Source organism: Limanda limanda, chromosome 16 (assembly GCF_963576545.1).
Source record: "Limanda limanda chromosome 16, fLimLim1.1, whole genome shotgun sequence".
NCBI lineage: Eukaryota > Metazoa > Chordata > Actinopteri > Pleuronectiformes > Pleuronectidae > Limanda > Limanda limanda.
In genome coordinates this window covers 1,118,933-1,141,693 of record NC_083651.1, presented here as the reverse complement: position 1 = coordinate 1,141,693, position 22,761 = coordinate 1,118,933, and the positions used below count along the sequence as shown (strand labels likewise).

Sequence of the window (22,761 nt, the reverse complement as noted above, 5' to 3'; positions counted from 1 at the left end):
CGAGGGGTCAACAGGGACTGAGGAGGTTCACCCAGCTACTCTCTTCTTTTTAATAGTTGGATATTAAGTATTTAGTTTATGTAGCTTCATGAATATCCCTGTCTGCTGCAGTTACTAAATGACCAGCAGGTAAAATGTCTCATTGGTATGAATCTGTCTCGCTCGGCCGGTGGGACTTCACCGAGCAGGAAACTCAAACAGCACCAGGTTTCAACCACTGACAAAAACACAGAGAATTTTAAAAAGTAGGATTTATTTACAGGGAGGAGTATCTACAGGATTCTTCACACAAAGGTAAAATAACACCATGTATCTGAATCATACTAAGAACACACAGGCAGCAGCGAACAGACCTCGGACCTGACGTCCCTCAGACTGACCTCCTCTGCTTTTCAGAAGAACATCAGACGGGTTCTGCTCATGGAGACGATAAGAGGAAGACTCACTTGGTTTCTGTTCACTTTAAACCAAACTGTCTGAACAATAGAAACAATAGAAACAGAAAAATAACAGAGGACATAAAGCTGCTCTGGTTCGGAGGAAGCTCACGTCTCTGAAGCTCTTTACAGGAGCAGTTTGACTTCCTCACTCAGTCCAGGTTCAGACTGATCAATCTCTTCATTTAACATGTTGGAGTCTCAACTTTAATTTTAATAACCAGAGGTGAAGAGGTTTGACCAGATGTTACTCAGTGGTGACCACACACACACACACACACAGAGACACACACACACACACTCAGTCGGAATCACTGCTGCTGCTGGAGGAATCTGTCGACATGGCCTCCACATCGTCCTCGTTCTCCTTGTTATGACCAGGGGGCTCCAGGCCGAAGTCGTTGCCGTGGTGAGGAGGCAGCATCCCGGCGGAGACGTCCGAGGACTGCCAGGGGTAGTGAGGCGTCAGGACGTCTGGGAGACACAGGAGGACGGATGGTTATTAAGTGAAAAGCACAGAGGCCGTCACGCCATTTTCAGACAAGAACTGTGGATTCTTTGACCAGAGGAGGAGGAGCTTCAGTTACCTGGTAACCTTCCAGCAGCCAGAGCATCACCAGGCAGATGTCCGTTCACGCCATTGGTCGGCATGTTGGCCATGTGACCCAGCATCCCGCTGCGCATCTCCAGGTCGGTCGGGTACGGTCGGCGTGGATCACCTGCGACAATCAGAAGAGTTAACAGCCGTGCAATGACTGAAACTGCATCCTATGAATGTATGCTTAGTAGATTGAGTGATGACAGGGAGGAGGGGGCGACCCCTTGAGGCAGGTTTTGGAATTACATAAAGGTGAATAATGATCCCCACTAGGACTCTGGTTTTATTGCTTTGCTGTGTTTCTCCCAAGTGGGATCCTGTAATACTGTATACCTCAGCAACATGTCTATATGATGTAAGCTATATCATGTATGGTGGGGGGTGCAGATATGCAATGAAGGTATGAGTGGATATCATTATGTACTCACTTTGTTTTGTAATAGCTGCCTATTTTTGAGACAAATATGTGCGAGGTCTGTTATCAGAGTCAATTCTCAACCATATACTACTTGTTCCTGTATAAAGAAACATGTTTAATTTGCCATGTACCATGCCTAAGAAAAGTTTAATAAAAACTTAAGTTCAAAAAAAAAAAAAGAAGCGTTAACAGCCGAGTGAAGTGAGACTCCTGCTGGTGACCAGAGGGAACTGCGTGGGTCGTACCTGGGACCCAGTTGAGAGGAGCACACACGGCGTTACTGGCGCTGATTCTGTGAGCGTACTTGATGATTTCTTCTGACGAGATACTTCCTGTGGAGAAAAGGGAAACAACTCAAGACAGAGGACAAAGCGTTCAGACACGAGACCCGAGGGGACGACCTGGGTGAGGGTCAGACCCGGGGGGGGTAGCTCACCTTTCCTGGCTTTGTCAATAGATTTGAGTTTCTCCTTGGCCTGGTAAACAGCAGTGGCCTTGAGAAGAGAGAGAGGAGGAAACGATTCAAATGATCTGAGGTTTCAGGAGTTCGTTAACACACAAAAAAACATCATTAGAATTTGTCTCTAAAGACGTCTTCCACACTAATGCCAGAGTTCTGTAGTGAGTGTCTGTGAAGCAGCAGCAGGTTGTCGGGTCCGACTCGTTCAAACAGGAACATGTGGGAGCAGCCAGACGAGGGGCGGAGCCTGTAGAGCAGCAGGGGCGGAGCCTGTAGAGCAGCAGGAGGCGGGACATGACGGGACATGACGTATAAAGATCAGTGTTGTTGTTTCCAGCTCCTCCACACGGTGTCGGCCTCATCACCAGAAGATCTGGAATCTCCTCGTGTTTCCAAGTGGACGTCTTCGTCTTCTACGTGTCCGGCTCCTCTTCTTCCTCCTGAGATCTTTGTGTTCTTCAGGTTTCACGTCACGTGTTAGAAACCTCGTCCACACGTCCACTCGCTCTCTGAGAAGCTTCCACACGTTGTCCTGCTGGTTCCTCACATGGACTCTGACATGTTACACACATTTTACCAGGAGGCTGAAGGAGAAGATCCAGAACATCCAGAGACACTGACTCAGATGTTTGTTCTCACATAGAGAACCTGCAGAACATGTCAGGAACATGTGAGGAGCATGTGAGGAACATGTGAGGAACATGTGAGGAGCATGTGAGGAACATGTGAGGAACATGTGAGGAACATGTGAGGAACGTGTGAGGAGCATGTGAGGAACATGTGAGGAACATGTGAGGAGAACATCTGGACTGCAGTGAAAGTCTGAAAGCAGCTTGAAATGACAAACATCTTCTTAACAACCTCAGACCAGCAGTGGACCGGGGACAGACAGCCGGAGGACACCTGGGGACAGACAGCCGGAGGACACTCACCAGGATGTGCTCGGCCTCCTTCAGCTGCTTCTGGAGCTGCTGGATGTCGCTGTCTCTCTTCTCCACCTCCTTCTCCAGCAGCTGCATCTCCTGGTGCACCGTGCCCTGCTGCTGCGCCAGCTCCATCAGCTCCTGGAACTCCTGGTCCCTCTGCACCAGCAGCTGCAGGACCTGAGGACACAGACCCGTGGTTACTGACCCCGAGTGTCCCCTGGCTGAGTGTCCCCTGGTGTCTCCTGAGTGTCCCCCGGTGTCCCCTGGCTGTGTGTCCCCTGGCTGAGTGTCCCCTGGCTGAGTGTCCCCGGGTGTCTCCTGGCTGAGTGTCCCCTGGCTGAGTGTCTCCTGGCTGAGTGTCCCCTGGCTGAGTGTCCCCTGGCTGAGTGTCTCCTGGCTGAGTGTCCCCTGGCCGAGGGTCCCCGGTGTCCCCTGGCTGAGTGTCCCCTGGCTGAGTGTCTCCTGGCTGAGTGTCCCCTGGCTGAGTGTCCCCTGGTGTCTCCTGAGTGTCCCCTGGTGTCTCCTGAGTGTCCCCCGGTGTCCCCTGGCTGTGTGTCCCCTGGCTGAGTGTCCCCTGGCTGAGTGTCCCCGGGTGTCTCCTGGCTGAGTGTCCCCTGGCTGAGTGTCTCCTGGCTGAGTGTCCCCTGGCTGAGTGTCCCCTGGCTGAGTGTCTCCTGGCTGAGTGTCCCCTGGCCGAGGGTCCCCGGTGTCCCCTGGCTGAGTGTCCCCTGGCTGAGTGTCTCCTGGCTGAGTGTCCCCTGGCTGAGTGTCCCCTGGTGTCTCCTGAGTGTCCCCTGGTGTCTCCTGAGTGTCCCCCGGTGTCCCCTGGCTGAGTGTCCCCTGGCTGAGTGTCCCCTGGTGTCTCCTGAGTGTCCCCCGGTGTCCCCTGGCTGTGTGTCCCCTGGCTGAGTGTCCCCTGGCTGAGTGTCCCCGGGTGTCTCCTGGCTGAGTGTCCCCTGGCTGAGTGTCTCCTGGCTGAGTGTCCCCTGGCTGAGTGTCCCCTGGCTGAGTGTCTCCTGGCTGAGTGTCCCCTGGCCGAGGGTCCCCGGTGTCCCCTGGCTGAGTGTCCCCTGGCTGAGTGTCTCCTGGCTGAGTGTCCCCTGGCTGAGTGTTCCCGGGTGTCTCCTGAGTGTCCCCTGGCTGAGTGTCCCCCGGCTGAGTGTCCCCTGGCTGAGTGTCCCCTGGTTGAGTGTCCCCGGGTGTCTCCTGAGTGTCCCCTGGCTGAGTGTCCCCTGGCTGAGTGTCTCCCGGCTGAGTGTCCCCCGGCTGAGTGTCCCCGGGGTCTCCTGAGTGTCCCCTGGTGTCTCCTGAGTGTCCCCTGGCTGAGTGTCCCCTGGCTATGTGTCCCCTGGTGTCTCCTGGCTGAGTGTCCCCTGGCTGAGTGTCCCCCGGTGTCTCCTGAGTGTCCTCCTGCTGTTACCTGCACGTCCTCCCCGGGCTGAGGCAGCTTCTGGCTCCGGGACAGCGCCAGCATCTCGATCAGCTCCCTGCGGACACACACACACACACACACAGACACACACAGACACACACACACACACAGACACACACAGACAGACACACACACACACACACACACACTCTGAGTCAGACTCGAACCAGTGACGCAGCGGAAGCTCTGCGCTGGAACCAGCAGCTTCCGGTCTCACTCACCGGGACAGAACCTCCAGGTCCTCCACCGCCGCCAGCAGCTTCTCCTTCGTGGACTTCTCCGCCGCCGCCGCCATGTTGGAGTCCCGTCAGTACTGCGCAGGACAGGAAGTGACGCTTCCTCCTCTTCGCAGCACGACCCGCCCCTGCTCCGTCTCTGATTGGCTTATCCGGAGTGTCTAGCTCTGGCTGTAACCAATCGTAACGATGTATTACTAAACCCAACCTACGTAGGAGAAATATTAGCCAATCAGAGACGGGTGTTTCAGCAGAGTAGTTTTTTTCATGATAAACTGAATTATGATGAGAGAACAACAATAACATCTAGTAAACACTCTGTTTATTAAAGAAACACGTTGAGTTAGTGCAGAGGGCTAACCTGCAGCTAACCAGCAGCTAACCAGCAGCTAACCAGCAGTTAGCATGAGTTAGTTAACAGTGTTAAATAAAGAGCAGAGAGATACTGTAACCCTCACCTGCAGCTAACTGTAACCTGCAGCTAACCAGCAGCTAACCAGCAGTTAGCATGAGTTAGTTAAGAGCTAATCAGAAGAAAAGTTTAACAACCTTTCAAACCTGTACTTTTAATAGAGGTAAAGATGCGTTTCCTCTAGTGGCCTGCTGGTGGCGTTATTCTCCCGTTGTGAAACCAGAGAAACCAGTTCGGCAAAGTGAAACTGTTTGAACTGTGTTTCTGTCTGAAGGCGTCTCAGTGAACCTTATCTTTACTGAACAGTTATTTGACAGTTAATAATCGCAGTTGTTTCTTAGTCTCACAGCAAAGTTGAACATATTTGTAAAGTTGGTTATTTTGCCTTTCAGGATCTTTTCAACACTTTTCACTTGTTGTTATTATTTTTCATCAGTCTGATATTTAACTGCAGATTCTCACCTGGATCAGCAGCTTCTGAGCAAACACAATATAGTAAACAGAATCAGTGACGTCTTTTGAACTTCTTAAAATACATCAGGTTATAAAGGTTTTTACTAATGTGAGGCAGCATTTTACCACCTACACACTTTGTCTATTTCATTGTTATTGTTCTTTATTGATTTATTTGTAAAAGTGCTGCATGGTCAAAGTTAATTCTTATTTGTTCCGTGTCCAGTATCTCCAGCTGCTTCACTTCCTCTCGGTGTGACCGGGGGATGACGCCCCGGACCTGGCAACCCTCTCCAGGTGTCAGCTGACTTCTGTTGACGTTCAGCTGGAAACACAAACAATAGGTTCCTGGGCCGGAAGCACCGAGCTCGCCTTCAAAGTAAGAGTAGGGCTCAGTTTGGAAAGCTCTGATGAAACCAGCGGAGTGCGTCGTTTTAAATCTTAACACCTCACCTGTCAATCAACTCAACTTTACCTGTGTTACATCATCATTGTGGGCGTGGTTCAAAGTCAGAGCGAGACTGACGGGTTGGGGAAAGTGAAATGTTTTGATAAAGTTGAATTACCCTCATATTTCATGATATTTATGTATATAACAAGTGTGTGTGTGTGTGTGTGTATGAATCTGTATATATATACTATATATGTGTGTGTTTATATTCCTGAATGAATTCAATAAAGTACAAATCATAAAAAATGGAATGAAATTACTGTAAAATGTTTCACTGTTAATAAACTCGAGTGAGAGTTTAGTTTACTTTTATCTCAAAGTCTTGATTTGACTCTTATAATGATGAATATATAAACATGATATATAAACATGAATTAGATCTGTTATCATTATCTGTATCATGATATATAATATATATGATTCATATATTTTCTCCTCCTGCTCTCAGAGGGAACGTTGCCAGGTCGGACAGCTGTGCTCTTGTTGTGAAGCCGCACCGGAAGCTGTGACCCGCTGATTACCGCTGGGGCTCAGAGACGAGCAGGACTTTACTCCGGAGCGACTCCCCTCGGTTCCCTCGCTGCTTCCTCGGTGTTTCCCGGTGTTTCTCGGTGTTTCCTCGGTGTTCCGGAGCTTGTCCAGTGCTAACACGTGTTCCCGGTCGCTCTCACCATGGTGAAAGTTTCTTTTAACGCGGCGCTGACGCAGAAAGACGTGAAGAAGGACGTGGAAACTCTTCTTCCCGCGGAGGACGCGGTGAGTAGAAAATGGCTAACGGAAGTTACCACGCAGCGAAAACACGGGAGAAGTTCTTCTTTGTGTTCGCGCGTCTCTTCCGGTTATAACACGGTTACACACAAACATGTTCACTTATCGTCTTTAACTCGACAACAGTTCAGGTGAAGGTTCGTGAGGGAAACACGGACATTGTGTTAAAGTCTCTGTGGTTGTTGAGCTCCGGAGAAACTAACGTGTGTTGATAAAGCTGCTTTAAAACCGGCACTGAACTCCGGAGAATCTCCTCCAGGGCAGAAAGACCCTCCGAGTGTAAAGCTCTGAGAAAATCCGGACTTTCTCTGGAGATTGTAATTCCGGATAATGTTACTTCCACATGAAAAAATAAGCAAACTAATATGTCCGGAGCAAAGTGGAGCAGATATAAACTGATATAAAGTAAAACGCGATCTCTGAATCTGTCACTTCCTGCTTCTGTCTGCTGCTGCACTCCGGATAAACTCCGGACCCAGCTGTTCCACTTCCTCATGTCTGATCACAGCTCCAGACAAACATGCAGATTCTCTTTAATATGGAACATCTCAGGAGACACCTTCAGGATGTTTGCTGAGCAGAGAGAAGCCAGAACATTCTGTGCTCATCCCACCGGGTTCATCTGCACTGAATCACGTGGTTCATGATAAACTGGATTGTTTTATGATTTGTTCTGCGATCTCCACATCTGTCGTTAATGTTCCTCGTTCTACACGTCTCCTCGTGTTGGAGACAGAGTTAGAAATGCACTTTGTTAGCTCCTGTTGAGTCAAGTACGATGTTCACAGTGAATAATGAAGTTCTGGATTTGAGTCTTCACCCTTCATCTCTGTCCTTACAGCTGTGGTCATCAGAAACAGGAAGTTCATGTCTCAGAGCTGCAGAGTCACTTTGTCGTTGAACATGAGAACGTGAGAATCGACTGTACGTGAGAGATGAGCAGTGAGAGTGGTTTCACAGATGTGGTTTCCTTGTGGGATCTCTGAGCTGTGCTGGAGGTTTTCTGCTCACACGTTAGGTTTGACTTCCTGTGCGGTGGCGCACGCGACCTGGTTCGGTTTCCGCTGCTTCTCGCACTCTGAGCTAGATATCGAAAGTTGGATGTTTTCCTTCTGGGGAGTCAAGTTGACTCAAATGTTTTCACTGTCGTTGTTGGCAGTTTATTAATAAGACTGTTAATATGGAGCTTATGTGACACGGTGGTAAAGCGGTCCAGCAGCTGCGCCCACAGGTCAGAGCTGGACCACCTGACTCCAGGAGGTCAGACCCCCGGGTGGAGACTGATCAGCTGCTTCTCTCCTCAGCTGTGATTGGATCATGTTGATCGATGAGGAGACGACGGCGTCCAGCTGCTTTTAATAATCATCAGCAACAATAACAGATCGGAATCATCTGTAAATAATTCATTTTAAAACTGTGAATCTGTCCAAAACTGTCTCACACAGATGCATTCTGGGAGAACCTGAATGCAAAAGCCACACAACGGAAACACTAAAACAAATTAGATGAAATGAAATATTTAAAATGTCCTGAGGATAAAACATTCCCAGCTTCAACTTCAAAGTACTCGAGCAAATACTTGTTTTGTGATGAGTCGACAGTTTTCTGAGCAGATTTACATTACGTTTAGCTTCAGGTTGTTCACAGACGATAAATAGACCAGGAGGATTATTACGGTCGAGCTCGTCTACACGCTTCGGTTAGCTTCCTCCTCACTGAGTCTTATAACACGTCTATAACACACGTTCATCTCTTCAACGGCTTCAAACCAGTTTCACTATCGATTATCAGTTATTCTGTTATTGTCTGTAAAGAGAAAACAAAATGTTTTCATCTCTGGTTCAGTTTTCTGTCACATGACAAAGAAAATCAACAAATCCTCACATTTAAGACATTTAAGACATTTTTACTTTGAATGAAATCTGGAAACAGTTGAGGTTTTAAAGTAAAATCATATTTCAGTATTTAATAAATGTTGAGAATCGACAAGTTATTGTACATTTACCAATTGTGACAAGAGTCTTTCACACTTTACATCAGCGTTTAACTTAATTTAAGACCAGATATACAATAGTGTTTATATTTTATGTTCAAATTCAGTATATTTGGTTGAATGTGTTTTTCTTTGTAAACTGTAAAACATCAAACCTCCGTTACGTTTCTTTTTGTTAAGCTTTAACGTTTATTAACCACGTCTCAGAGAACATAGTTTTATTTCTGATATAACCCCAGAGACGTTCAGGCTCCACTCGGTTTCCTGGGTTAGGATTAAATAATCAGGTATTCAGCTTCTTATCTGTCAGATAATCTCAGTTTGACTCAGATTAACAGTTTATTTCCTGCTGCCGTCTCCGTCTTTGCGATGACTCAGCAGTTTATAGATTCATCCTTTAATGAGCTCCGATCAGGTGGAAACCTTAAAACGTCTCATCAGCTGTTTGGTCAAAGTGCGTTTCAGTAACAGCCTCAGAATCCATCTTTTGTTTAAAGAGTCGGATCCTCTGTGTTGAACCAGAAACAACCACGATATCGCTCTGTTCACAGGAACCCTGAAGAACAGGATTTGTGCTCTTTGTGTTGTTGTGTGGTAAATAACACAACACCTGAAAACGTGATCCCTTCTCTCCGATGATGTTGACCTCTGCTTGTGTCGACTGAAATCGAAAGTGCGTTAGTGACGTGAATCTGTATTTCTACAGATCTGACTGTAAACACCAATCAATCACGTGTTAACCAGAAACACATGGGAATCAAACATGTGAGATTTAACGTAGGTGAACCAGTCGTGTGTACGTGGGTGATCTTTGTTATCGTGTTGGATGGGGGGGGGGATAAATATACTTTTTTCTTCCTGGTTCATAAATGAAAGTGAAGCCCTTTGTCTCCTGTTGCTGAAACCAGGTGGAATCACGTGTTTATGTTCTGTAATGTTTTACATATCGTCACTGCTGTGATGTTTGTAGTGTCCTCCTGTGTGTCCTCCTGTGTGTCCTCCTGTGTGTCCCTCCTGTGTGTCCCTCCTCTGTGTCCCTCCTGTGTGTCCCTCCTGTGTGTCCTCCTGTGTGTCCCTCCTGTGTGTCCTCCTGTGTGTCCCTCCTGTGTGTCCCTCCTGTGTGTCCTCCTGTGTGTCCTCCTGTGTGTCCCTCCTGTGTGTCCCTCCTGTGTGTCCTCCTGTGTGTCCCTCCTGTGTGTCCCTCCTGTGTGTCCTCCTGTGTGTCCCTCCTGTGTGTCCCTCCTGTGTGTCCCTCCTGTGTGTCCTCCTGTGTGTCCCTCCTGTGTGTCCCTCCTGTGTGTCCTCCTGTGTGTCCTCCTGTGTGTCCTCCTGTGTGTCCTCCTGTGTGTCCCTCCTGTGTGTCCCTCCTGTGTGTCCTCCTGTGTGTCCCTCCTGTGTGTCCCTCCTGTGTGTCCTCCTGTGTGTCCCTCCTGTGTGTCCTCCTGTGTGTCCCTCCTGTGTGTCCCTCCTGTGTGTCCCTCCTGTGTGTCCCTCCTGTGTGTCCCTCCTGTGTGTCCTCCTGTGTGTCCCTCCTGTGTGTCCTCCTGTGTGTCCTCCTGTGTGTCCCTCCTGTGTGTCCCTCCTGTGTGTCCCTCCTGTGTGTCCTCCTGTGTGTCCTCCTGTGTGTCCTCCTGTGTGTCCCTCCTGTGTGTCCCTCCTGTGTGTCCTCCTGTGTGTCCTCCTGTGTGTCCCTCCTGTGTGTCCCTCCTGTGTGTCCCTCCTGTGTGTCCCTCCTGTGTGCCCCTGCTGTGTGCCCCTGCTGTGTGTCCCTCCTCTGTTTCCTCCTCTGTTTCCTCCTGTGTGTCCTCCTGTGTGTCCTCCTGTGTGTCCTCCTGTGTGTCCTCCTGTGTGTCCTCCTGTGTGTCCTCCTGTGTGTCCTCCTGTGTGCCCCTCCTGTGTGTCCCTCCTGTGTGTCCTCCTGTGTGTACCTCCTGTGTGTCCCTCCTGTGTGTCCTCCTGTGTGTCCCTCCTGTGTGTCCCTCCTGTGTGTCCTCCTGTGTGTCCCTCCTGTGTGTCCTCCTGTGTGTCACTTCTGTGATGTTTGTAGTGTCCTCCTGTGTGTCCTCCTGTGTGTCCCTGCTGTGTGTCCCTCCTGTGTGTCCCTCCTGTGTGTCCCTCCTGTGTGTCCCTGCTGTGTGTCCCTCCTGTGTGTCCCTCCTGTGTGTCCCTCCTGTGTGTCCCTCCTGTGTGTCCTCCTGTGTGTCCTCCTGTGTGTCCCTCCTGTGTGTCCCTCCTGTGTGTCCTCCTGTGTGTCCCTCCTGTGTGTCCCTCCTGTGTGTCCTCCTGTGTGTCCCTCCTGTGTGTCCTCCTGTGTGTCCCTCCTGTGTGTCCCTCCTGTGTGTCCCTCCTGTGTGTCCCTCCTGTGTGTCCCTCCTGTGTGTCCCTCCTGTGTGTCCTCCTGTGTGTCCCTCCTGTGTGTCCCTCCTGTGTGTCCCTCCTGTGTGTCCCTCCTGTGTGTCCTCCTGTGTGTCCTCCTGTGTGTCCCTCCTGTGTGTCCCTCCTGTGTGTCCCTCCTGTGTGTCCTCCCGTGTGTCCTCCTGTGTGTCCCTCCTGTGTGTCCCTCCTGTGTGTCCCTCCTGTGTGTCCTCCTGTGTGTCCCTCCTGTGTGTGTCCTCCTGTGTGTCCCTCCTGTGTATCCCTCCTGTGTGTCCCTCCCGTGTGTCCCTCCTGTGTGTCCTCCTGTGTGTCCTCCTGTGTGTCCCTCCTGTGTGTCCCTCCTGTGTGTCCTCCTGTGTGTCCCTCCTGTGTGTCCTCCTGTGTGTCCCTCCCGTGTGTCCCTCCTGTGTGTCCTCCTGTGTGTCCCTCCTGTGTGTCCCTCCTGTGTGTTCCTTCTGTGTGTCCCTCTTGTGTGTCCCTCCCGTGTGTCCCTCCCGTGTGTCCCTCCCGTGTGTCCCTCCCATGTGTCCCTCCTGTGTGTCCCTCCTGTGTGTCCCTCCTGTGTGTCCCTCCTGTGTGTCCCTCCTGTGTGTCCTCCTGTGTGTCCTCCTGTGTGTCCCTCCTGTGTGTCCTCCTGTGTGTCCCTCCTGTGTGTCCCTCCTGTGTGTCCTCCTGTGTGTCCCTCCTGTGTGTCCCTCCTGTGTGTCCCTCCCGTGTGTCCCTCCCGTGTGTCCCTCCCGTGTGTCCCTCCCGTGTGTCCCTCCCGTGTGTCCCTCCCGTGTGTCCCTCCCGTGTGTCCCTCCTGTGAAGAGGATTACAGTCTAATCAGTCAGATTCATCCGTCTCCCACTGGGAACCAGACTGTAAAACAAGATGGAAGATTAACGGAGCAGCAGATAAACAGGGAGCGGAGGACGACCCCCCCCCACCCCCCCCCCCCCCCCATCACCTTTCACCCACAGCACAGCTACTGTCCGTCTCAGTCCGCAGGTTCTGGACACCCGCTGGTTGAATCTGGTCATTACAGCTCAGAACTTAATGTTTGTGACATGACAGATAAACATTGACGCTGTGGTCGTGGTCAGGAAGACGGTTTCCTGAGAAACGCTTTGACTCCGCCCCCTGCAGACGGGTTTTTATTCTGTCACTAAAGTTACAGTCTAGTAAAAGCTTTAATAACACATAACGTTATAAAGGTGAACGGTTATGATCTTGATCTTTACAATAATCTGAATTATATTTAACCTAATGCTATAAAGTGAAGGCTGCTCATCCATTATCAGAACTCAGCTTCAGGAATAGATAGATAGATGGATAAATAGATGGATAGATGGATAGATGGATAGATGGATAGATGGATAGATAGATAGACAGATAGATAGAGAGAGAGATAGAGAGATAGATATATAGATAGATAGAGAGATAGAGAGATGGAGAGATGGATAGATGGATAGATGGATAGATGGATAGATGGATAGATAGATAGATAGATAGATAGATAGATAGATAGATAGATAGATAGATAGATAGAGAGAGAGAGAGATAGATATATAGATGGATGGATAGATAGATAGATGGATAGATAGATAGATAGAGAGATGGATAGATGGATAGATAGATGGATAGATAGATAGATGGATAGATAGATGGAGAGATGGAGAGATGGAGAGATGGAGAGATGGAGAGATAGATAGATGGATAGATGGATAGATGGATGGATAGATAGACAGACAGACAGACAGACAGACAGACAGACAGACAGACAGACAGACAGACAGACAGACAGATAGATAGATAGATAGATAGATAGATAGATAGATAGATAGATAGATAGATAGATAGATAGATAGATAGATTACTTTATTCATCCCCGAAGGGAAATTAAGTCGTCATAGCAGCCGGTATATTTTAATACAATAAAATACAATACAATAGAATAAAATAAAAAATATTGAGGTAGAAAGAATAAAAACAGAAACACAAGATAAATAGGTAGATAAGGTGCAGTGGCAAGATGATGGTAATAGTACTGATGATATGATGGTAATGTTATTGTTAGACAGTATATAAAAATAGTACAGTATATATAGTATATAATATAACATAATATATATTTATATATGATAGTAATTATACCAATATAATAGCAGTATATAATAATAATGGCAGCAACAGTATATATAATAATAATAGTAATAATAGTAATATAATAATAATAATTATAACATGTACACATGTAAAACAAACAAGAAATCATTTAACAGAAAAACTACAATTTAATTGAGCATTGAAATAAAACTCTGGATGAAGCTGCTCTGCTGTGTCTTCACATCCTGTCTCTGACCCGTCCTCACACTACAGACGTGAGGACAACAGACCGTCTGTCCCTCAGCTCTTTATACAGGAGCTGTACGCTGGAGGCTGCAGAGGTGGATGGTTGTCAGATAGTTGTGTGTTTGTTGTGTCGGGTCACGAGGATGGAGTTTCACGTGAAGCCACCTGCAGACTGAAACTCAACCTGTGCTGGACACGGATCTGTGACCGTCGCCATGGAGACGGAGAGACGCTGGTCTCAGGTGGACGCCGCTCAGGACGCCGCGGCCTGATCCGCTTAAAGAGCTTTACTGCTCGACCTGGTCCTGGATCAGTGGAACACAGAATACTGTGTTTACACAACGAGAAAATACAACTTCTAACAAACATCACAGAAACACACAACACTGAACCAGACACAACAAGACACAACATGTTGCTGAAGGCACAGTTCAACCATTAGTTTTGAAATCCATAAAGAATTCACATTCCTGTAGATTATCACTGGGGAGAGTTCACAGCTGCAACATACAACACAAACTCGTGAACACAAGTCGTTGTGTTGTTGTTCCCCCTACACAAGGCAGATGAATACACAACCTCCCTGGTGGAGGGGAGAATTCTGTCAAAACCGTTAAAACTTTACTCAAATTTTGAGCTTTAATTTGACTCTTTTTATATATTTAAAAGTCTTGAACCTGTCAACCAGAAATAACTAAGTTATCATACAAATCTCTGAGCTGTGTGTGTGAGTGTGTGTGTGTTTGTGTGACGTCGGTAAACTGTGTGTGTGTGAGTTGCAGTTATGAAATGCTCCCCCACAGGCCTGTCAGATCTTGTCGCTGCAGCACAGTTGTGAAATAGAAACGAAGGATTTGACAGTTTCTGACTCAGTTGATCTGTGTTTTAATTTTTGTGTATTCTCGTCTTATGGCTCAAGGATGGAACAGGATCCAGGATTTCTTTTCACTTTCTCGAACATTGTGTTTTTATTCCCAGTGGCCGGAGGTTTATTATATTTCTGAGTTATCCGTCAGGTTTTTCAATACGATGTTGTTTTTTACAACATTCTGTTGGATGTAATGAGTAGATTCAGGGGGTCAAAGGTCACAGCAATGATGGAGTTTGATGTTTTACTCGAGTTGTCAGAGAAATTTGCAGACGTGGCAGAAGTTTTGTTGTATTATTGTGGCATTTGCGAGTTGTTCAGATTGTTTCAGACATCACAAGCTGCTGGAGTTTGTTACTGATCTGTTTGATGTTGATTCTGTTTCACGTCCTCTTTGGAGAGGAAGTGTTCAGTTTGTTCTGTCCCAACATTCATCACGTCCAGGAGGAACGGTTCACACCACTTCTGTGTGGTTGAAGGTCAGAACACACGGAGCTCTTCCTGTTCCTCATGAGCTTTGTCCTTCACTTTGTATCTGAACAGGAAATGCAAAGCTGGGGCCACATTTATAATAACATAGAAGAAGAAGCTGAAGAACCTGCTTTACTGAGCGAGCTGGTGAATGTGAATGTTAATAATTTGTTGGACCAATCACAGGAAGTAGAGACAGAATTAAACTGTAGAAGAAGAAGAGGAAGCAGCTGCAGTCTTCACCTCCGATGATAATGTTTGAACCACGAGGACGTTTCTTCTCTCAGCTGTTTCAACGACTTCTGGGAATAATTTATTTGTGACATTTGAGCGAAGAAGTCAATGATTGTTTGAAATGAAAAAGTAGTTTATCATCTTATCGTTAGTTGTGTTATTAGTATGAGTTGCAGCTCAGTTCCACTGGTGACAGGGATCGTTACAGCGAAGTCAAAGACAAGAACTGAGATCCCAGCTGATCCAGAGCTGTCCCCCCCCCCCCCCCCCCCCATGCACTTGTTGTCACTCTAACTTGCACACAGAAGGTGAAACTGATTCACTAAACAGACTGATTAATAATGAATCATTCTTTGGAGCAGTTCCTCTAACGACTGGGAATTCCTCAGTGGAGTTTTTGTTTTCAGACACTGGTTAAAAAAAAATTAGCTTGTTCAGGGAAACGTGGACAGAGCAGCTTCATGAGATCTGGAAGTTTCCCTTCACTCGCACAGAGGAGCTTCTCTGCTTCTCCTCAGGAGGAGACGAGAACACACGACATGTTGGGACTCAGCCTTCAAATATGTCGGGTTTTTATCATGTGGGTCAGAGTCCGAGGCTGATAAACCTGTTTACACAGACACACACAGACACACACAGACACAGACACAGACACACACACTTCTGATTCTCCACCGCCCAATTCAACAAACAGCTGTTCTCTGGTTCATTTCCTCTTGTCTGGTGGTTAATGAACTCTGTTCTGTGTAAAATGTTGTTTTGAAAAAAGACGACACAATCATGTTTGAGAAGTGAATGAACCGATGGAAAGAGAGAAAGTGAATCTGAATCTTAAATGGGTTTTAAATGCAGAAAAACAAACTTTTAGATCAAAACCTGGAAACTGAACATGTGAAAGTAAAGAAAGGGATTTGTCATAAGTTATAAACATTCAGTCTGCGTCAGGTCATCATCTTCATCTTCCTCATCTTCCTCATCTTCCTCTTCTCCTGCAGGATGCGGAGGCGGCTGTGCCGGTGCGCCACCAGTCCCGGGCCTGGTGCTGGTGCATGTGTCTGGGTCTGGCCCTCATGTTGTCTGGAGTGGTGGTCGGGGGGGCGTACCTGTACCGCTTCTACATCCTGGAGGTGAGGCCACGCCCAGGTTCACCTGGAAGAGAAATAAGACACAGTTAATCTGCAGATATGACCAAGAAATGTGGTTGAGGTTTGATATTTGACAGTTCAACCATCATCTTTATTATAAACAACTGTAAATACAAGAAAACAAGTAAATATATAAAACTTTAATTAAGAACATTTAAATTGAAACATAAATGCACATTGTTCTTTGTTCATTTAGTAAAATATCAGTTTCCATATCAGCAAACGTGAACACATGACTTGTATCAGCCACAAATCAGACTCTCATAATATCAATAATGATTATAAATATAAAAACTGCACCAACGCCTCTTTAAAGCCAACTGAAGGATGAGGATTTACTCAGTTTTATCTTTGTTTTACTATTAAAATCATTTATGATCGAGGATTGAAAGGTGAAGCGCCTGAGCAGGAGGAGATCAGAGCGACCGGTTCCAACAGGTAACAGGTAACAGGAAGCTGCTGCTGCTGCTTCAGGTCCGACTCCGCCCGACGACCAGGGCGTGAAGCCACGGGTCTGAACACGTCCCAGGTTGTTCCAGTTTCAGGTGTTTCCTCCTCCGGTGTTGTTCAGGTGGCGTGAGGATGACGTCATCCAACTGGAGAAAAGAAAAACAATAAAGAACTTGTCTGTGTGGATGTTTTGGAACAGAAGTAATGAACTGATTGTTGCTGCTGCACTTCCTGTTGAAAGCAGCTCATCTCTTTTCCCCTGGTCCCTGCAGGAGAGCCCGGTGTTCGTGTGCGGAGTGAACTACCGCGAGGGAGACTTCATGATCCGAGAGGAAGAGGAGGTGAGGCTGATGGAATGAAAAGTTGAAGCACATTTTAATGAAAGAGCTTAAATCTGCTGCTTCACCCAGTAAACCATGAGCCACTGATGGTTGACTAACTGGTGCTGCTGGTCTGCAGGTGGACGTGCAGCTGCCGAACCAGTTCCACCTGCGCCAGCTGGAGGAGCGGATCCGCGTGATGGAGAAGGAGCAGGTGGAGCTCATCAGCGTCCCCGTGCCCGAGTTCGACGACGGAGACCCGGCCGACATCGTCCACGACTTCCAGAGGGTGAGAGCAGGACGCAGCTTCCTGTTGGACCCACCTGGTGTCCTGTAGTCAGTGAGCTAACGTCCTGCTTGTCTTCTGTCTCAGAGGTTGACTGCCTACCTGGATCTGAGCCTGAACAAGTGCTACGTCATCCCACTCAACACCTCCATCGTCATGCCGCCCAGAGACTTCCTGGAGCTGCTGGTCAACGTCAAGGTGAAACATCTCACCTTCTGTCCAGGGACTCACACATTAGTATTATAGATCTTTCATGACATGTTTGAACCTGTCCTCTGTGGTGCTCTGTCCTATTCTGTCCTTCTCTCACCTCCTCTGTCCTCCTCTCATCTCCTCTTTCCTCATCTCCTCTGTGGTCCTCTCACTTCCTCTGTCTTCTTCTCACCTCCTCTGTCTTCTTCTCACCTCCTCTGTCTTCTTCTCACCTCCTCTGTCCTCCTCTCACCTCCTCTGTCGTCCTCTCACTTCCTCTGTCTTCTTCTCACCTCCTCTGTGGTCCTCTCACCTCCTCTGTCCTCCTCTCACCTCCTCTGTCTTCCTCTCACCTCCTCTGTCCTCCTCTCACCTCCTCTGTCGTCCTCTCACTTCCTCTGTCTTCTTCTCACCTCCTCTGTGGTCCTCTCACCTCCTCTGTCCTCCTCTCACCTCCTCTGTCTTCCTCTCACCTCCTCTGTCTTCCTCTCATCTCCTCTCACCTCCTCTCACCTCCTCTGTCCTCCTCTCACCTCCTCTGTCCTATTCTGTCCTCCTCTGTCCTCCTCTCACCTCCTCTGTCCTCCTCTCACCTCCTCTCACCTCCTCTGTCGTCCTCTGTCCTATTCTCACCTCCTCTGTCCTCCTCTCACCTCCTCTGTCCTCCTCTCACCTCCTCTGTCGTCCTCTCACTTCCTCTGTCCTCCTCTGTCCTCTTCTCACCTCCTCTCACCTCCTCTGTCCTCTTCTCACCTCCTCTGTCCTCCTCTCACCTCCTCTGTCGTCCTCTGTCCTATTCTCACCTCCTCTGTCCTCCTCTCACCTCCTCTCATCTCCTCTCACCTCCTCTGTCCTCCTCTCACCTCCTCTCACCTCCTCTGTCCTCCTCTGTCCTCTTCTCACCTCCTCTGTCCTCCTCTCACCTCCTCTGTGGTCTTCTCACCTCTTCTCACCTCCTCTGTCCTCCTCTCACCTCCTCTCACCTCCTCTCACCTCCTCTCACCTCCTCTGTCCTCTCACCTCCTCTCACCTCCTCTGTCCTCCTCTCCCCTCCTCTCACCTCCTCTCACCTCCTCTCACCTCCTCTCACCTCCTCTGTCCTCCTCTCACCTCCTCTCACCTCCTCTGTCCTCCTCTCACCTCCTCTGTCCTCCTCTCCCCTCCTCTCACCTCCTCTCACCTCCTCTCACCTCCTCTCATCTCCTCTCACCTCCTCTCACCTCCTCTGTCCTCCTCTGTCCTCCTCTCCCCTCCTCTCACCTCCTCTCACCTCCTCTCACCTCCTCTCACCTCCTCTCACCTCCTCTCACCTCCTCTCATCTCCTCTGTCCTCCTCTCACCTCCTCTCCCCTCCTCTCCCCTCCTCTCACCTCCTCTCACCTCCTCTCACCTCCTCTGTCCTCCTCTGTCCTCCAGGCTGGGACCTACCTGCCCCAGTCCTACCTGGTCCATGAGGAGATGATCGTGACCGAGCGCCTGGAGCACGTTGAGCAGCTCGGATACTTCATCTACAACCTCTGCCGCGGCAAAGACACCTTCAAGCTGCAGCGTAGGGACCGGATTCTGGGTAAGAGCCTCACATGACTCGGTCCTTTCTGATGACCCAGCAAGAGCAGCTGCTTTCAGGATGAAGTTAAATCTCTTCATCCCTGAGGGACGCTGTCTCAACCAGGTTACAGGTTTGACCTTCCCGTGACCTTGCAGCAGAACGTTAACCCGTGTGTCTCCGTCCCAACAGGCATGCAGAAGCGTGAAGCTCTGAACTGCCACAAGATCCGTCACTTCGAGAACACGTTCGTGGTGGAGACGCTGATCTGCGAGGCCTAGGACGCCGGGCGCCGCCCAGCTGCTCGTCAGCCGCTGGCGTGCAGAGCGAGTGTTTTTATTCCTCACCTGTCCTGTCTCTTCTGTCCTTGACTTCAGGTCGTCCCAGTGAGTGAGGACGGAAGGTGAAGCTGTTTGGTGAATAATCAGTGATTGTGAAATAAAAGGAGAAGAGTCGAGTGTTTTCCACTTTCTGATGGGGGCGGCATTATCTTTCATAACTAGTTAAAATCAGCTGAGTATAAAATAGTAAATTATTTTAATCCTGGTAACATTTATAGCACAAACACGTTCTTATAGCACATGTGGGTAAATATACAGTTTCTCTTTCAGTCCAAATTAAATCTCAAAGTAAAGCTAACTTTTTCTACGACTCTTCTGGGTTTTTCAGTTCAGAGACTCTTGTTTTTTTTTTGTATTTGTCTTCTTTAGTTATTAATTCACTGCATCTGTTCTTTCTTAACTGGAAAATGGTCTTAAAATAAGGGTGTAGACGTGTCGCTCTCGTTTAGCTTTAACAGTAAAAACTGCAGCGTAAGGAAACAGGAAGTGGAGAGAGAGCTCACGGGGAACACACACTTGTGTTAAAATCTTTTTTCACCAGAGTTGTCGGTCGTTTTGTTTTGAATGTGTCATTCTTTGGAAAACTCTTCTTGTACTAATGTGTATATAATCTCTTAAAAGGATGTGACCAGACCAACACAATAAACACAATAAACACAACTGCTGTTGTCATGTTCTCTTTGTGTAAGTGGCATGTTATTATGTAAGTAGTATGTTATCGACATGTTATTACTTTTACTGCAGTGACTTTGTGTCTCCAGTCGTGACCTCAGAGGACTGACACTGGATCAGCTGTCACAGCGTCCGTGTCACTTGATCACAGTGGAAATCTGTTCTTAATTAAAGCTCTAATCACATGGACTTCACATGGGGGGGGGGGCAGGCCAGGTGGTCGGGTGAGGGGGGGGTGGTCACCTTGAGGAATCGGAGCAGCAGTCATTTAACTTCACTGCTGCACATTTAGTAAAACCCACTTTCTCCATTTGATAAGAACAAATTCTGTTGCATTTTAATACAAATGGAGGAACATCTGGACCTCTGGAACATCTGGTCCTCGGGTGGAACATTTGGTCCTCAGGTCGAACATTTGGTCCTCAGGTGGAACATCTGGTCCTCAGGTGGAACATCTGGACCTCAACTGGAACATCTGGTCCTCAGGTCGAACATTTGGTCCTCAGGTGGAACATCTGGTCCTCAGGTGGAACATCTGGACCTCAGGTGGAACATCTGGTCCTCAGGTGGAACATTTGGTCCTCAGGTGGAACATCTGGACCTCAGGTGGAACATCTGGTCCTCAGGTGGAACATCTGGACCTCAGGTGGAACATCTGGTCCTCAGGTGGAACATCTGGTCCTCAACTGGAACATCTGGACCTCAGGTGGAACATCAGGTCCTCAGGTGGAACATCTGGTCCTCAGGTGGAACATCTGGACCTCAGGTGGAACATTTGGTCCTCAGGTGGAACATCTGGACCTCTGGAACATCTGGACCTCAGGTGGAACATCAGGTCCTCAGGTGGAACATCTGGTCCTCAGGTGGAACATCAGGTCCTCAGGTGGAACATCTGGTCCTCAACTGGAACATCTGGACCTCAGGTGGAACATCGGGTCCTCAGTTGAGTGACATAACTTACCTGAGTGGATGTGATCAGCCACATTAAATAAAACCTAATGAATGATGTAATCAACCCATCACGTTAGTCTCATATTCCCAGTTTGTCTCAGAACTTTCTCTGTTCTTCACTCAAGAGTCAAACTACCAAAACAAACACTTTATTAGCAGGAGAAACATTATAAACAAATATTAAATGAGCTGATCGTGTGTTTCTGTGTCAAATTAAATACGAATTAAATGGACTGTCTGGTAAAATAATAATATTTATGACTAAGTTAATAGGTATGTTAAATTTTTATGAACCTCCTGTGATAATTGATAATATCATATATATTTTCTTCCTTTCTAAAGAAACACTTCCTGTTTTACAAAGTAAAAAAAAGTCTGGATTAGTTATTTTAAATAATAATAGTGATGTCCCATCATGCACTGCGGTGCCTGTCCGCTTGTCAAACACCTGTAGTGTGTTTCCGGACAGCGGGGATCGAACCTGTGTGCTGCTGCTCTGTGACCTCTGACCTCTGACCCTCACCTCCACCCCGTGACGTGTGAGTAAAACTTTGATGACAAACACGAACATTCAGCGTTTCATCCCCGCGAGCTTCTGGTAGCATGCTAACCGGATGCTAACCGGAAGCTAACCGGGAGCGAGCCGATGTGTTCCCGTCTCCATGGTGACGGGGTCCTTCCGGCGTGTCGCTGTTGAAGATGATGAAGTTAATAAAGTTTTGAAGTCTCTGTCGTTTCACTTCGTTCACATCTCACTGAGGTGCTCGTGTTTCTCATCAGTTTGGTTTTAATGAGTTCACATCAGGAGGATCTAGAATATGAGACAAACTGAATATGAGACAGATAACATGTGAGTGATTGATTTTTTTGATTGATTGATTGATTGATTGATTGATTGATTGATTGATTGAAAGTGGAGACGCGTCGTGAACTCATCAGAATATTATTTTTAAAACTTACTTAGGTTCCGTCTGGAAGTCACTGTCCTTAGCTACTATTTTAAATATTTACATATTCAATTTCTATCAGCATTTTCTTTAATCATCATTTGCAAACTGATATGATGTAATTTTCACTAAAGTAATTAAATATTATATATATATAGAGAGAAAGCAATATTATTAAAAACTATGAATAAAAAGTGACATGCAGGAGGCTCAGAGAGAAGCTGAACCAGGGACAGTGATTGGTGCAGCTGAGGGTAGAGGGCCTCAATCAATCCAATTATATTTGTATAGCCCATATTCGCAAATCACAATTTGTCAAAACTACGTAGAAACCTCAGAGAGACACATGTGAGGATCCGTCTCCCAGGACGGACACAAGGGACACAGATGTGTAGAGGAGAACATCATCAGGAGAAAGGTTTCAGCAGCAATGATGAGGGGAAACATGTTGAAGGAGAACTTCAATACTATGTGTGAAGCAGTCCTGCTGCATCACAGTCTCTGGTCAGCAGCAAGACCATGATCCAGCATCAAGACCTGATCCACTATAGTCCACAGTCATTGTCCACTGGCTCCAGTTAGAATCCATCATCAGCTGCCACCTCGGTCCTGGTCCACCACCATCCGATACCAACGTGATAAAGGATCCTCCATTACCACTACGATCAATCAGGTGGATTCATGAGACAGCAGACATGTCTCTCATGTGTCTCATGTCTCTCATGTCTCTCATGTGTCTCATGTATCTCATGTGTCTCTCATGTGTCTGTCATGTGTCTCATGTCTCTCATGTGTCTCATGTCTCTCATGTGTCTCATGTGTCTCTCATGTGTCTCATGTATCTCATGTGTCTCTCATGTGTCTGTCATGTGTCTCATGTGTCTCATGTGTCTCATGTGTCTGTCATGTGTCTCATGTGTCTTTCATGTGTCTCATGTGTCTCTCATGTGTCTCATGTGTCTCTCATGTGTCTCATGTGTCTCCTGTGTCTCTCATGTGTCTCATGTGTCTCATGTGTCTCATGTGTCTCATGTGTCTGTCATG

The 22,761-nt window shown here is 47.7% G+C and overlaps 2 protein-coding genes across 2 annotated transcripts; one reads left to right on the top strand and one right to left on the bottom strand.

Moving 5' to 3' along the window:
* Positions 1–235: 235 nt before the first annotated feature.
* On the bottom strand, positions 236–4,572 carry med4 (mediator complex subunit 4). Its single transcript, XM_061088518.1, has 7 exons — positions 4,493–4,572; positions 4,260–4,326; positions 2,846–3,016; positions 1,890–1,947; positions 1,699–1,785; positions 1,025–1,156; positions 236–911 (listed from the first exon to the last, which is right to left on the bottom strand). Exons 1-7 carry the CDS (start codon positions 4,564–4,566, stop codon positions 739–741), a joined length of 762 nt encoding a protein of 253 aa, XP_060944501.1. The 5' UTR covers positions 4,567–4,572; the 3' UTR covers positions 236–738.
* A 1,769-nt stretch (positions 4,573–6,341) lies between these two features.
* itm2bb (integral membrane protein 2Bb) lies at positions 6,342–19,807 on the top strand. Its single transcript, XM_061088253.1, has 7 exons — positions 6,342–6,579; positions 15,863–15,994; positions 16,735–16,803; positions 16,922–17,071; positions 17,156–17,266; positions 18,677–18,827; positions 18,999–19,807. The coding sequence occupies exons 1-7, from the start codon at positions 6,496–6,498 to the stop codon at positions 19,085–19,087; spliced, it is 786 nt and encodes a 261-aa protein (XP_060944236.1). The 5' UTR covers positions 6,342–6,495; the 3' UTR covers positions 19,088–19,807.
* Positions 19,808–22,761: the final 2,954 nt, after the last annotated feature.